At 35.3% G+C, this 13,638-nt stretch overlaps 1 protein-coding gene across 1 annotated transcript; it reads right to left on the bottom strand.

Moving 5' to 3' along the window:
- Window positions 1-3,611: 3,611 nt before the first annotated feature.
- LOC120122154 (serine/threonine-protein kinase SRK2A-like) lies at window positions 3,612-4,677 on the bottom strand. Its single transcript, XM_039141380.1, has 3 exons — window positions 4,573-4,677; window positions 3,853-4,015; window positions 3,612-3,775 (listed from the first exon to the last, which is right to left on the bottom strand). Exons 1-3 carry the CDS (start codon window positions 4,675-4,677, stop codon window positions 3,612-3,614), a joined length of 432 nt encoding a protein of 143 aa, XP_038997311.1.
- Window positions 4,678-13,638: the final 8,961 nt, after the last annotated feature.

Here is a 13,638-nt window from a genome sequence, read left to right as displayed (position 1 = left end):
CGAACATCAACAGTCCTTACAAAGAAAGTCTTGTAGAGGGGGTTACGATTATGTGTGTTGGGAGTGCGGGGGCTGCGCCCCCGCGGTACGATACAGGGTTAATTTTGTAATTATGTACCAGGGTTTTCTATTATAAATAGAGATGTAACCTAAACCTATTATCATTGAATAAAAATTTTCTAGCGCCGCCTAGGCACCGAGGACGTAAACACATTGCCAAACCTCGTTAAAATTCTTGTGTTCTTTCGTTTACTTTGCCCGATTTATCAACACGTATAAATAAATATCGATAAACTGTTACATTATAAAAAATATATGACACTTTTATTAATAATAAATAAATTAAATACATAAATAAATTCAAATTAAATTATATTATCATGTCATATAACTATTTTTCTAGAAATGCACTTCGAACATCACAGACTTCCAACATATTCTCTCTAGTAATATAACAAATGTCAGATGTATTCCTTCAAGTAGCAATATTGAGGCAAATTGGACGTCCAACAAATGACATAACATTATTTTTCATTGAATTTTTTTACGATATCTTGTTATTACTTGATACAATTGGACGTGTCAAGTGGTTATGGCGGTTGATGTTTAGTTGGTAATAACCCTACATTTAAACAAGTTAGATATTTTAATTCTAAACAAATTAAACTTTTTCAATTAATAATTATTTTTAATAAAAATTCATAATTTAATTATAATTCTATTAAAATTAAAATTTAATATTTGATCATTTTAAATAAACCATTATACATTTTAATATTTACATAATAAGTATAAATTTTCTAGTGGTGTGTTTCGGTGTGTCGCTTTAGTGGTGTGTTGTAGTGTGTGACGTGCGTTATAGACTCATCCTAATAGAGATAATCTGTTTACATGGGTAAGCTCTTTAGTTTTACATTTTCTTAGAATTATTGGACGAGTGAAAATAAGAATATATTCATCGAAAAAAGTAAGATAATAGTATAACTCATCTATTTGAACTTATATAACAATTCTAAATTAAAATAAATTACATTAGATATAAGTAGATTCTAAATCATATGATGATGATGGTAGTGAGTAATCGAGCAAGGGAAATCTATAAATTAAACATAGACATGAAGATGTGCATGTTTCAAGTGCCACTAGGTAATGACTTAATGATTTTGGATAAGATTGGCTAGTCATTAGATTAAATAGGCCTAATTCTAGACTGGTTTCCATCCCATAAAGACTTGGAGATAAGTTTATAGGTATATTGGGTTGGATGGAAGTGACCCTATAACAAGTACCCTTCAGGATTTTGACAAAATTTATATCCTTCCTTTTCGCATTGTGGTCATGGATGGATCGAGAGGAACAGTTGAGATAGTCACTTTCTGAAAATTTCAAATTACCATATATTTTAAAATTTTTTATTGATAATTCATTTTTCACCTACTAAGATTCTATAGATTTATTCTCCACTAAAATTCTAAAAGTTTATCTGCTTTAACATAAAATGATAAAATAATGTATCCATCTCTACCCCAAGCAATCCATCTCCACAACAGGCACTAGCAAAGTTGTGTCCATTTGGGTAACCTTTTCTACTGCCATTCATCACTGCACTCCGTGCCTCCTGCATACGGTTGTTGCTCCTTCGCGTTCCAATAAGTTGTGCTGCATGCATTCCATTTCGATCGATCCAAATAATTAAACAGTTTTATTTCAAAACAAATAAAGTAGAGAAATCAACTAAACTAAGTAGGAATCTAAGCTCACAAATGAAACCAGCAACCATTCTGCCATTAGTGAACCTGCCAGTAGGATGGTGGAAAAATGTTGAGCCATAGCGTGAGATATCAAATCAAATGATAGATTTGATTTCGGATGCTTTTATCTCTGAGAGACAATGAGATTCTTTATAAACAAACTTGGGGTGATACCAAACTACGTTGAATGTTGGCTTAGGTGCACTATACCTACCTATGGTGTTTGTTCTAATGCCTCACTTGTTCACAACTGCAGGAGACTTTTTGTTATGGGCGAAGGCCTTGCATTGGGTGTTGGCTGTAGGACTTGTTTCTTACATAAAACATTATTTCGTATAACAGTATCGGAATTCTTTAATTTAATTAAAAATCTTTCAAATATCATTAATTGTTATTTAAATAAATTAGACATAATCTTTTTTATATTATTTCTAGGGATTGTAAATTTGTAACTAAATTTAAAATCTAGTGTTATTATATAACTTTTAAAAATTTAATATCTAGAAAGATCATTTTAACATAATTTAGTGATTGCTTATAAATTTTACCCTATGAAATTAATGATGCATAATAATATATATGATATTCATTTTAGAATGCTACTAATTCATTTAAAATTATATTAAAAATTAAAGAAAAAAGACGCTCGCATATGCCCTACAACCATGAGTAAACTCGAACATAATCCTTCATCACTAGCCCAAACATCAACGGCAAACAATGCTAATGTTCAAATAATTACTGCGCAGTAAAGAAATAAATTGTTAGTTGACTTCTCATAATGCTATCTAAACTCATCGCTATCAAAAATTAACCCTCTGGCCAAAAGCGAATGTAATTGGAACTCTTTTACCTAAACATTTCAAATAAATTCTCGATGAAATCATCCCTCAAGTAAATATTATTATTTTGTTTTAAAAAATTATGAACAAAAAAATTGAAAAGTAAAAGAAGGATCAACACGAACAAAACACATTATTTTAAGAATATTAAAATATTTTAGTCGAGAATAACAGGAATGATATAATACCTAGTAATAAGCTTTTTTTTTATTCAATTCATTTGGAAATATTTTTTTACTCTGAAAAGTGTAGACCGTTTATAACCCACTGAATTTACGTACTCGGTACGCTTTAGTTTCCAACTACGTATATCTGGGTTGAGTAAAATTCGATTCAACTCAAAAAATCGATTTTTTCGATTCAATTCGACTCGAGAAAACTCGACTCAAATTAACTTCGAGTTTTAATTTCATAAACTCAGCCCAACTCGAAAAAATTTTATGTTCAAACCGAGTTGTAAAATACTACTCGAATAGTAACTCAAATAACTCGAAATTTTTAGTAATTAGTAGATTGATTTTTAAGTTTAAGTTGAGTCCTTCGATTTTTGTATCATAAATGTATATTACATATGAAAAGAATGAAGAAATACACCTGTATTGTATATGGTTATAAAAAACCATTTAAATTGGAATTGAATAATATAATAAATATTTATAATTAAATTTAAACAAAAATTCAACTCGACTCGATTCGAATTTTATAAACTCAACTCGCCTCGAAAAAGTTTCAAGTCAACTTCGAGTTATAAGATACAACTCACCAACTCTAATAACTCGAAATTCTTTTACTCGACTCGATCAAACACTCCCCTATCCCGTTACAGTTCACCCTAAACATCGTACTGACTTCACAAACTTATTGTTCAAAACACACTAACTTACAGATTGTTTATTCAAAATCCAAGTCCTATAGGTAAAAACTGACATCATATTTATATATAAACAAATATAAGCTCTAAATGCCAGCAAAACTCAGCCATTTGGAAAGCATGTATTAATTTTTTTTTTTTAATCTTTTATGAGACATGAACTTCTCCACTGGCATGTACCTCTTTTACTGTCTTCTCATACTCATCTTCTTCGTCTGCATCTTCTTCCCTTGTATCCCCGCCTTCTTCTCCGCCCCAGCCAAACCCTCCAATAGACCGCAATGCCCAAGGAGCAACTTTGGCCTCTTCGACTACTTTCATGATTTCATCGATACTTTGGAGGAAGAAAGTAGGGATTTCTTTCCTTGTAGTAGGCAGCTTGAGCTACCTCCGTCAGTTCCGTGGGCAAGTTCTTCAAAAACCATGGATGGCTCTTGATATCTTTCATGGTGATCCTCTGTCAAAACAGGAGTTGAAACGGTGAGTGCCCATGGAAGAAAGAGGAAACCGAAAACAATGTCATTATCAACGATTATAAATGGATGAAAGGTCTAATCGAAAAATATAAACGGATGAAAGGTAATTATGAACAGCAACCCTTAGAAAGGCAATTTAAAGATGATGGCTCTCATGTTTCACATCTCCCTCCATTTCAATTGCAGAAAAGTATAAACCTCCGCCTCATGATTTCTCATTTACCAAGATACATTTCTTTAGCAGACAGGTTACAAGATTCTGCTTTAGCACAAGTAAAACAACGGGAAAATATACACATGCAAACCCGAACACGTGCGCGCACACATACATCAAGGCTCATACCATGTGAATAAACCTCCATCCAAGAAACAGAAATAATGAGGAGAAAGCCTTGAGCAATAACATTAATAGAAGGATATACCCTCTGGAGGGGCTAGCAACAAATATACGAGAAAGGAGGTGTTTGCAATCTTGAGATATGTGAACATAGTCTGGGATTTTGTATTGAACTGGCATTATCTTCCGCAGCAGATTAAAAAAAGAAAAAAAGAAAAATTTATGAAATCATAAAATTGTCAAAATGATCAAGGAAGTCAAAAGTAAAAGAGCTCGTCAGGATGATGTAACTTACATTAATAGTTTTCCTAAAATTCTTAGGATCCTCTTGGTCCTCGAATGGGTATGCACCAACCAACATAACGTAAAGAGTCACTCCACACGACCGCACATCTGCCATCTGAAAAGAAATTAAATCCTAAATTTAGGAAAGACTCACTAAAACTTAGGCTGAAGTTTGTCTTTGCAGTGACAAAACAATCCACTCCATAAAGCTGCACTAGCTGTAATAATGCACTATTTGTGGATTTCTAGCAAGTGATTGATCTTTTATCAAGCATATAATTACTAATAATATATACCGAGTAAAAGAATGACCATCTAGCTCAGTTGGTAGAACACAAGGTTCTTAACCTTGAGGTTGTGGGATCAAGTATCATGGAGGGCATTTTATAATTTGGAGGCCTCTTACGGAAATTGTTCTCAACTTAGTGTTGGGGTAACCTACCATCTTACCTCCCCCTTACCCCATTACATATTGGAACAAGGACAACCATTTTTATATATCGAGTAACACAAGCTCATCTTTAGAACAGCATATAATGAATGACCCATTCGGTTACACCTTAGAATAACCAAAATCACAGATTTTGAGACGAGGAGCAGGGCTTCCATCCAACAGGGTATTCTCTAACATCGATGGCATATTTGCTGGAAATGAAAATGATGTAAAATATTAGAAGCATACAAAAGCAGGCAGTTTTAACATTATGCAATAAAGAGAAAAGTCAAAACTTTGTTACCATGGAGTGACAGTAGCTAACTCCTGAGATCAACTGCTGTAAACAAATATCTAGCCCACAGACACAAAATATTAGAAAAAAGCTTCATTAGTATAAAGTTTAAAAACAGTTAGCAATCAATCTCTAGCCAAGAAATATACTGCAGGAGTGTTCAATATTGAGGCATTTGATCTCACACAGGCTTCTGTATCAATTCAGAGGGTAAAGGGAACATAGTCCTGCTGCTGACTACACGGTGAACTCAAAATAAAATAAACATATCTAGTTTCCTGTTTTTGGTAAAAAGTTTCAAAAACTAAAACTAACCTCATCCTCGCTGAATCGTCCGGCGTTGCAAATCCGCTCAAAGAGTTCACCATCAGCTGCATGCTCCATCAAAATTGCGAGATGTGTGGGAGTCAAAATCACCTGCAAAATTGAAAAAGAAATAGTTCATTCAATTATAATAATATAAAGATAAAAAAACAATAGTAATAAGAGAATGAAAAATTAATACCTCTTTGAACTGAATTATATTAGGATCTGTGATTTATAATTCTCTAGACACATTCTCATCTATCTGTTCAAAGTTAAAATGTAGCAGATTTCCAATTTGCTTTCAGTTATGTAATAAACAACAATCAATGTTTCACTCAGCTGTAGATTTCAATCTCTAAGTGTAACACCCCAATTTAGGGGCTAAATTTAAGAAATTATAAAATGGTGAATTTAATTGGTATTTGGAAGAAATTTGGGGATTAAATTGTAAGATTTCAAAGATGAAAGACCGTTTTAAGAAGTGCAGGAAGTTCAGTGGCTAAACTCTTGGTTTAGCCATTTTTAATTATGAGATGTTATAAACCCCAGACTCCCGTATGTTTCTGGAAAATTTTCCAGTTTTCCTCTCCCGTTCTCCCTACTTCGAACTCCGATCTACTCGCCGTCCGACCTCCAAACGAAGAGCCAAAACCACCATCGTGTTCGTTGTCAACCGAGGAACAAAACCCCTCAAACCTTTCGTCGTGAATCATCACCGTTCGTCGTGAATTTCAGTCGGAATTATCGTCGGTAATAACTCGGTTTTAGTTGGTTTTTCATCGATTCACGACGATCGGGTCATCCGTTTACGACACCTCCTGCACCATCGTGTTCGTTGCATCGTTCCGAGTTTTCCGGTGTCATCCTTGGTCTCCGTCCACGGCGGCGCGTGAGGAGGTGAAGCGGTCAAAGTTTCCGATTCGTTGAAATCGAGCTCTCCGCCGTTCAAAATTGTGAACCGAGCTTTGTAAGTATCTCAAAATCGCTCAAAATAATTTTTAGAAATTTTTCTGGGATTTTAGCACTGTTCAAGCGCCCCCACACGCCGCCACTGCGCGTGGGGAAGGAAAAGGTGACCAGTTTGACCGGTTTTGGAACTGTTTTGACCGGTTTGGCCGATCACAACCCGACCCTACCCGTTGACCCGACCCGTTGACCTGACCGACCCGTTGACCTGTTGACCCGTTGACCGTTGACCCGTTGACCACTGTTGACCAAAACTTTGACCGGCTTTGATCGTGCATTAAACGACCTTTGACTTCAACCGAGTATACCTATCCTGACATTTTTCGACGTTCCAAATCCGATTCCGTTGTCCGTTTTTTGAAATTCGAACCCGAAGGTCTCGAAATTGATGGTCAAACCCGTTGACTTTGATTTTGACCGAAAATTCCAAATTTCCGAAAAGTCATATTTTATGCTTTCGACGTCCTGAATCCGAATCCGAAGTCAGTTTCTCCAAATTCGAACCCGGTAAGCCATCTTTCACTAATTTATCACCCGATTCGATCCGTTTATCGTAATTAAGCTCCGTTTCTGATATAATTTATGTTTATATGTATCTGAGGAATTATTGGAATTTGAATTGAAGATCAAAGACGTTCGAATGGAATTTTTATGGTCGATCAATAGTGCACGGAAATTGAGGTAATACTTTACTACCTCTTTATGCTTTATGGAACATGTTGGTATTGATAAATGCATGAATGGAAATGTTTGGTCTCATATGTGTAATTAATGAAGATCTACACTAGGTACGAATACGGTAGAAAGTAGATAACTGAATATGGCTCAGATGACTATTATAAGAAATTGGAGGACGGTTTGAATTAAATTACAAGTTCTGGAATTAAGTAATAAAAGAATTAACCATGGATTGTAGATTATAATTTATCTCATTAAAGGTACTTAGATGATAAATTAAGAGAATATTTCGATTAGGGAAAATTATGAAATTACCCTTATGTTGGAAAATGATAAGAATTGTCTCTGGAAGTGGATTAATAAATCTGAAAAGAATTATTGATCTGCTAAAACTATTGATGTGCATAAGAAATGTTAGTTTTACTTGGAAATTATGGAGAACCGGTTTTTAACCCCAAGAAGGTTTATGCAAGATACTAGAAGTGTGTTAAGGGAATTATTTCAAGATCAGAGATTGTTCAAGAAAACAATTAATCATAGGATCTCTAAATTATATTATTTTCGTTAAGAGCTAATATCGAACTTATCTGGTTAAGAAATTACGGAAATGCCTTAAGAGGTAGAATAGTCTGAGATGACTCTGAATGAGAAAATACTTAGAGGATTCATACTTAACTCGATTAAGTACGGATTTAATTGTTAAGATCCCGACTTAGTGCAGGAAAATTTATGATATTCCGTTTGTAAAGTCTGAGAAGACACTTGACCTGAAAATATTCGAATAATGAGTAAATACTGGAAGAGTAATTTATCGGGGGTATTCTGCTGTCAGAATTGTTCGAAAGGACTGAAGTAAATGATAAGATTGAATTAAATAATAAGATCGGATGGAAGGAAAAGATTGAAATATCGTAGATCTGTAAAATGACCAAAATACCCCTGTAATGGAAATGACCCAAGAATATCACCAAGCTCAGGAATGATTGAATATCCTCGAGTTCTGAAATGAATGGAATAAAACTGAACATCAAAATTACCAAAATACCCTTATGGCCTAAATTAAGTAAATGTCTTGGATTAATTAAGGAATCCAAGTAAGCATAGGTATTGGACTACCTTTAAAGGTAATGGAAAATAATTTAAGTGAGTAGATCAACCCTAAAGCTATGTCAATACCTGAATGGCATAGATATTACTGGAACATATGTTCGCCTTCTCAAGTTTGGCTCGATGACGAATCTTGGAAGTATTCAGTTCAGCTCAGATCTAGATCGTATTCAGTACTAAGAATTGGACGTTTGTTCAACAATCAACCACGAAGACCAAATTGAATGGGATGGAAGTACAACATGTATCTGAAATTCAGGAACATTTGAATTACTCTGGAAAATTCTGAAGTAACTAGAATGGAGATGACAGCTAAATGAAATAGGTAACCTCAATGACTGAGGATTTAGTAAGTGATTTGGATAAGTCTGGAAACTCTGATGAGTTTACGTAGTGTACAATTACAATGGGTTATGAACAAATTAATCAAGTACGTCAACATTTCATGATATTGTGGAAGCGTGGAAATGAAATAAAGTCATTGGAAGATTTATTCAGCGATAATTCCGAAAATGGTCTACGGACAAGAATTTGTGGTATTAAAGAGTAAATACCCTAGAAGGAAAATGAATTGACCAGTCGACATAGATTGTTAAGGTTCTGAATCTTCGTTCTCAAGTTGTTCGATTATCCGATCAATCGACATGGATGTAAAGGATTCTGAATACCCTTCTGATTACGTACAGCTTCTGAAAACTGTCCGAATAAGATAATATCCTGATAATTCACATTCTGAATAACTGATGATTCTGTCAGTTAATGAACTCTTTCAAATAGTGATTCTAAATTCCGATATCCTATCGGTATACTGAATATTCATGTTTCTCTACCTGTTAAGATTATCCAATACCTCTGAATAATATCTGTAAACTCTGGTGTGTTCCCTAATCATATAAATATTTTATCTGATTTCTGACTTGAATTCTGTTATGATCATGACCTGGATTCTGATCTGATATTGACATGGATTCTGATCTGATACATGACCTGGATTCTGATATGATACTTGACTTGAATTATGTTTTGATTTTTGATATATCCGTTTACGGACGGAACATGTTTTATTGGGGGGGTATTGTTGGAGGAAGATTACTTGGAGGTTCATCGGCTGTGTGCTCAGGGCCTTACTTACCGGTTCCTCGGCTGTGTGCTCAGGGCCTTACTGTTAGTGACGGGGTTGTATGGTTCTGGGGAACCTACACATTTTGTTCGTGACGGATGAGGGTATATATATATATATGTTTTAAAAAGATCTAAAAAGTTACATGGTTTTTTGGGAACACACTAGAAAACCTATTCTGATCTCCTGAACTCAGTCATCCGAAATATTTCTCTGAAACGAAAGCTCATTGTCCGTTACCACCTGAAATATCAGTAGGATCTCTGCTCAACATAAAAATCTGTAAATATCTGAACCAATAAGGAAAATATGTTTATTTGTATCTGCACGTTTTTCAGCATCATCTGGTAGTTCTGTATTACTGAGCTTTCCAAAGCTCACTCTATTACTCACCTTTTCAGGTTAAAAGAATTGTACCAGTGCATCTATCGACTTCAGTAAGGGAGTTCTTCCGGTGTTGTTGCAGAGTATGGTACATGTGATTAGGGGGCATGTAATTGTATTTTGATTTATATACGAGTCTGGAAATCTGTTTTATTTTTAAATAGTGACAACTGATTTTATAAGTTACATGTTTCAATAAAAGTTTTAAAATTTCCGCTATTTTTACAGTGGGTCGCTCCGGTGGCCCTAATGTGACTTCCCGGATCGGATCGGGCTACCCGCATCGGTCTAGGGGTTACATTTAGTGGTATCAGAGCTATGGTTTGAGTCAAAAATTTCAAGTTAGACCGACCGGTCGAATGTCAAAATATTTCTGATCAGTACATGCCTCTAGATTGCAATCGTACCTCTCTAAGCCGGAACTCCATGGCTGAGTCCCTATCTGTAACGAATAAACCAAAGTTTCTATCCGTTAAGGCTATACTTGTACAAAAAGGAATACCAGTAACATCTGTCTAAACGTTGTAAAGTACCTCACGAGCTATGTGAGAGTTATTCATTTGAGAAATTCTGACCCGACTCCAAAAATAAAATTGGGATATGCTGCTGCTCTATGAGCCTATTCACGTAACCAAGGCTGAATTGATTTCACAAGGATAAAGTTGTTTTGATTATTTACTTAGATTGAGGGACAATTCTGATGAGATTGATTACTCGAGGAAATTTTCGTTCGGATTCTTTTATTGAAATGAGAGAGAGTTTTGATAAGAATGTATACTCAACTGGTTAAGGATTAGTGGAGAATCCGTATTTCTATAAAAGCTACTCGAAGATATGGAAGAGTTGATGGAAGTTTCATTTATGCAATTATGTGACATGAATGAATTTCGAGGACGAAATTCTTTTAAGGAGGGGAGAATTGTAACACCCCAATTTAGGGGCTAAATTTAAGAAATTATAAAATGGTGAATTTAATTGGTATTTGGAAGAAATTTGGGGATTAAATTGTAAGATTTCAAAGATGGTAGACCGTTTTAAGAAGTGCAGGAAGTTCAGTGGCTAAACTCTTGGTTTAGCCATTTTTAATTATGAGATGTTATAAACCCCCAGACTCCCGTATGTTTCTGGAAAATTTTCCAGTTTTCCTCTCCCGTTCTCCCTACTTCGAACTCCGATCTACTCGCCGTCCGACCTCCAAACGATGAGCCAAAACCACCATCGTGTTCGTTGTCAGCCGAGGAACAAAACCCCTCAAACCTTTCGTCGTGAATCATCACCGTTCGTCGTGAATTTCAGTCGAAAGTATCATCGGTAATAACTCGGTTTTAGTTGGTTTTTCATCGATTCACGACGATCGGGTCATCCGTTTACGACACCACCTGCACCATCGTGTTCGTTGCATCGTTCCGAGTTTGCCGGTGTCATCCTTGGTCTCCGTCCACGGCGGTGCGTGAGGAGGTGAAGCGGTCAAAGTTTCCGATTCGTTGAAATCGAGCTCTCCGCCGTTCAAAATTGTGAACCGAGCTTTGTAAGTATCTCGAAATCGCTCAAAATAATTTTTAGAAATTTTTTCGGGATTTTAGCACTGTTCACGCGCCCCCACGCGCCGCCACTGCGCGTGGGGAAGGAAAAGGTGACCGATTTGACCGGTTTTGGAACTGTTTTGACCGGTTTGGCCGGTCACAACCCGACCGACCCGTTGACCCGACCGACCCGTTGACCGTTGACCCGTTGACCGTTGACCCTCGTTGACCAAAACTTTGACCGGCTTTGATCGGGCATTAAACGACCTTTGACTTCAACCGAGTATACCTATCCTGACATTTTTCGACGTTCCAAATCCGATTCCGTTGTCCATTTTTCGAAATTCGAACCCGAAGGTCTCGAAATTGATGGTCAAACCCGTTGACTTTGATTTTGACCGAAAATTCCAAATTTCTGAAAAGTCATATTTTATGCTTTCGACGTCCTGAATCCGAATCCGAAGTCCGTTTCGCCAAATTCGAACCCGATAAGCCATCTTTCACTAATTTATCACCCGATTCGATCCGTTTATCGTAATTAAGCTCCGTTTCTGATATAATTTATGTTTATATGTATCTGAGGAATTATTGGAAGTTGAATTGAAGATCAAAGACGTTCGAATGGAATTTTTATGGTCGATCAATAGTGCACGGAAATTGAGGTAATACTTTACTACCTCTTTATGCTTTATGGAACATGTTGGTATTGATAAATGCATGAATGGAAATGTTTGGTCTCATATGTGTAATTAATGAAGATCTACACTAGGTACGAATACGGTAGAAAGTAGATAACTGAATATGGCTCAGATGACTATTATAAGAAATTGGAGGACGGTTTGAATTAAATTACAAGTTCTGGAATTAAGTAATAAAAGAATTAACCATGGATTGTAGATTATAATTTATCTCATTAAAGGTACTTAGATGATAAATTAAGAGAATATTTCGATTAGGGAAAATTACGAAATTACCCTTATGTTGGAAAATGATAAGAATTGTCTCTGGAAGTGGATTAATAAATCTGAAAAGAATTATTGATCTGCTAAAACTATTGATGTGCATAAGAAATGTTAGTTTTACTTGGAAATTATGGAGAACCGGTTTTTAACCCCAAGAATGTTTATGCAAGATACTAGAAGTGTGTTAAGGGAATTATTTCAAGATCAGAGATTGTTCAAGAAAGCAATTAATCATAGGATCTCTAAATTATATTATTTTCGTTAAGAGCTAATATCGAACTTATCTGGTTAAGAAATTATGGAAATGCCTTAAGAGGTAGAATAGTCTGAGATGACTCTGAATGAGAAAATACTTAGAGGATTCGTACTTAACTCGATTAAGTACGGATTTAATTGTTAAGATCCCGACTTAGTGCAGGAAAATTTATGATATTCCGTTTGTAAAGTCTGAGAAGACACTTGACTTGAAAATATTCGAATAATGAGTAAATACTGGAAGAGTAATTTATCGGGGGTATTCTGCTGTCAGAATTGTTCGAAAGGACTGAAGTAAATGATAAGATTGAATTAAATAATAAGATCGGATGGAAGGAAAAGATTGAAATACCTTAGATCTGTAAAATGACCAAAATACCCCTGTAATGGAAATGACCCAAGAATATCACCAAGCTCAGGAATGATTGAATATCCTCGAGTTCTGAAATGAATGGAATAAAACTGAACATCAAAATTACCAAAATACCCTTATGGCCTAAATTAAGTAAATGTCTTGGATTAATTAAGGAATCCAAGTAAGCATAGGTATTGGACTACCTTTAAAGGTAATGGAAAATAATTTAAGTGAGTAGATCAACCCTAAAGCTATGTCAATACCTGAATGGCATAGATATTACTGGAACATATGTTCGTCTTCTCAAGTTTGGCTCGATGACGAATCTTGGAAGTATTCAGTTCAGCTCAGATCTAGATCGTATTCAGTACTAAGAATTGGACGTTTGTTCAACAATTAACCACGAAGACCAAATTGAATGGGATAGAAGTACAACATGTATCTGAAATTCAGGAACATTTGAATTACTCTGGAAAATTCTGAAGTAACTGGAATGGAGATGACTGCTAAATGAAATAGGTAACCTCAATGACTGAGGATTTAGTAAGTGATTTGGATAAGTCTGGAAACTCTGATGAGTTTACGTAGTGTACAATTACAATGGGTTATGAACAAATTAATCAAGTACGTCAACATTTCATGATATTGTGGAAGCGTGGAAATGAAATAAAGTCATTGGAAGATTTATTCAG

This window comes from Hibiscus syriacus, unplaced genomic scaffold (assembly GCF_006381635.1).
Source record: "Hibiscus syriacus cultivar Baekdansim isolate YM2019G1 unplaced genomic scaffold, ASM638163v2 tig00110384_pilon, whole genome shotgun sequence".
Lineage (NCBI taxonomy): Eukaryota > Viridiplantae > Streptophyta > Magnoliopsida > Malvales > Malvaceae > Hibiscus > Hibiscus syriacus.
The sequence above is the reverse complement of the archived record's forward strand: the minus strand, read 5'-3'. Positions and strand labels throughout refer to the sequence as shown.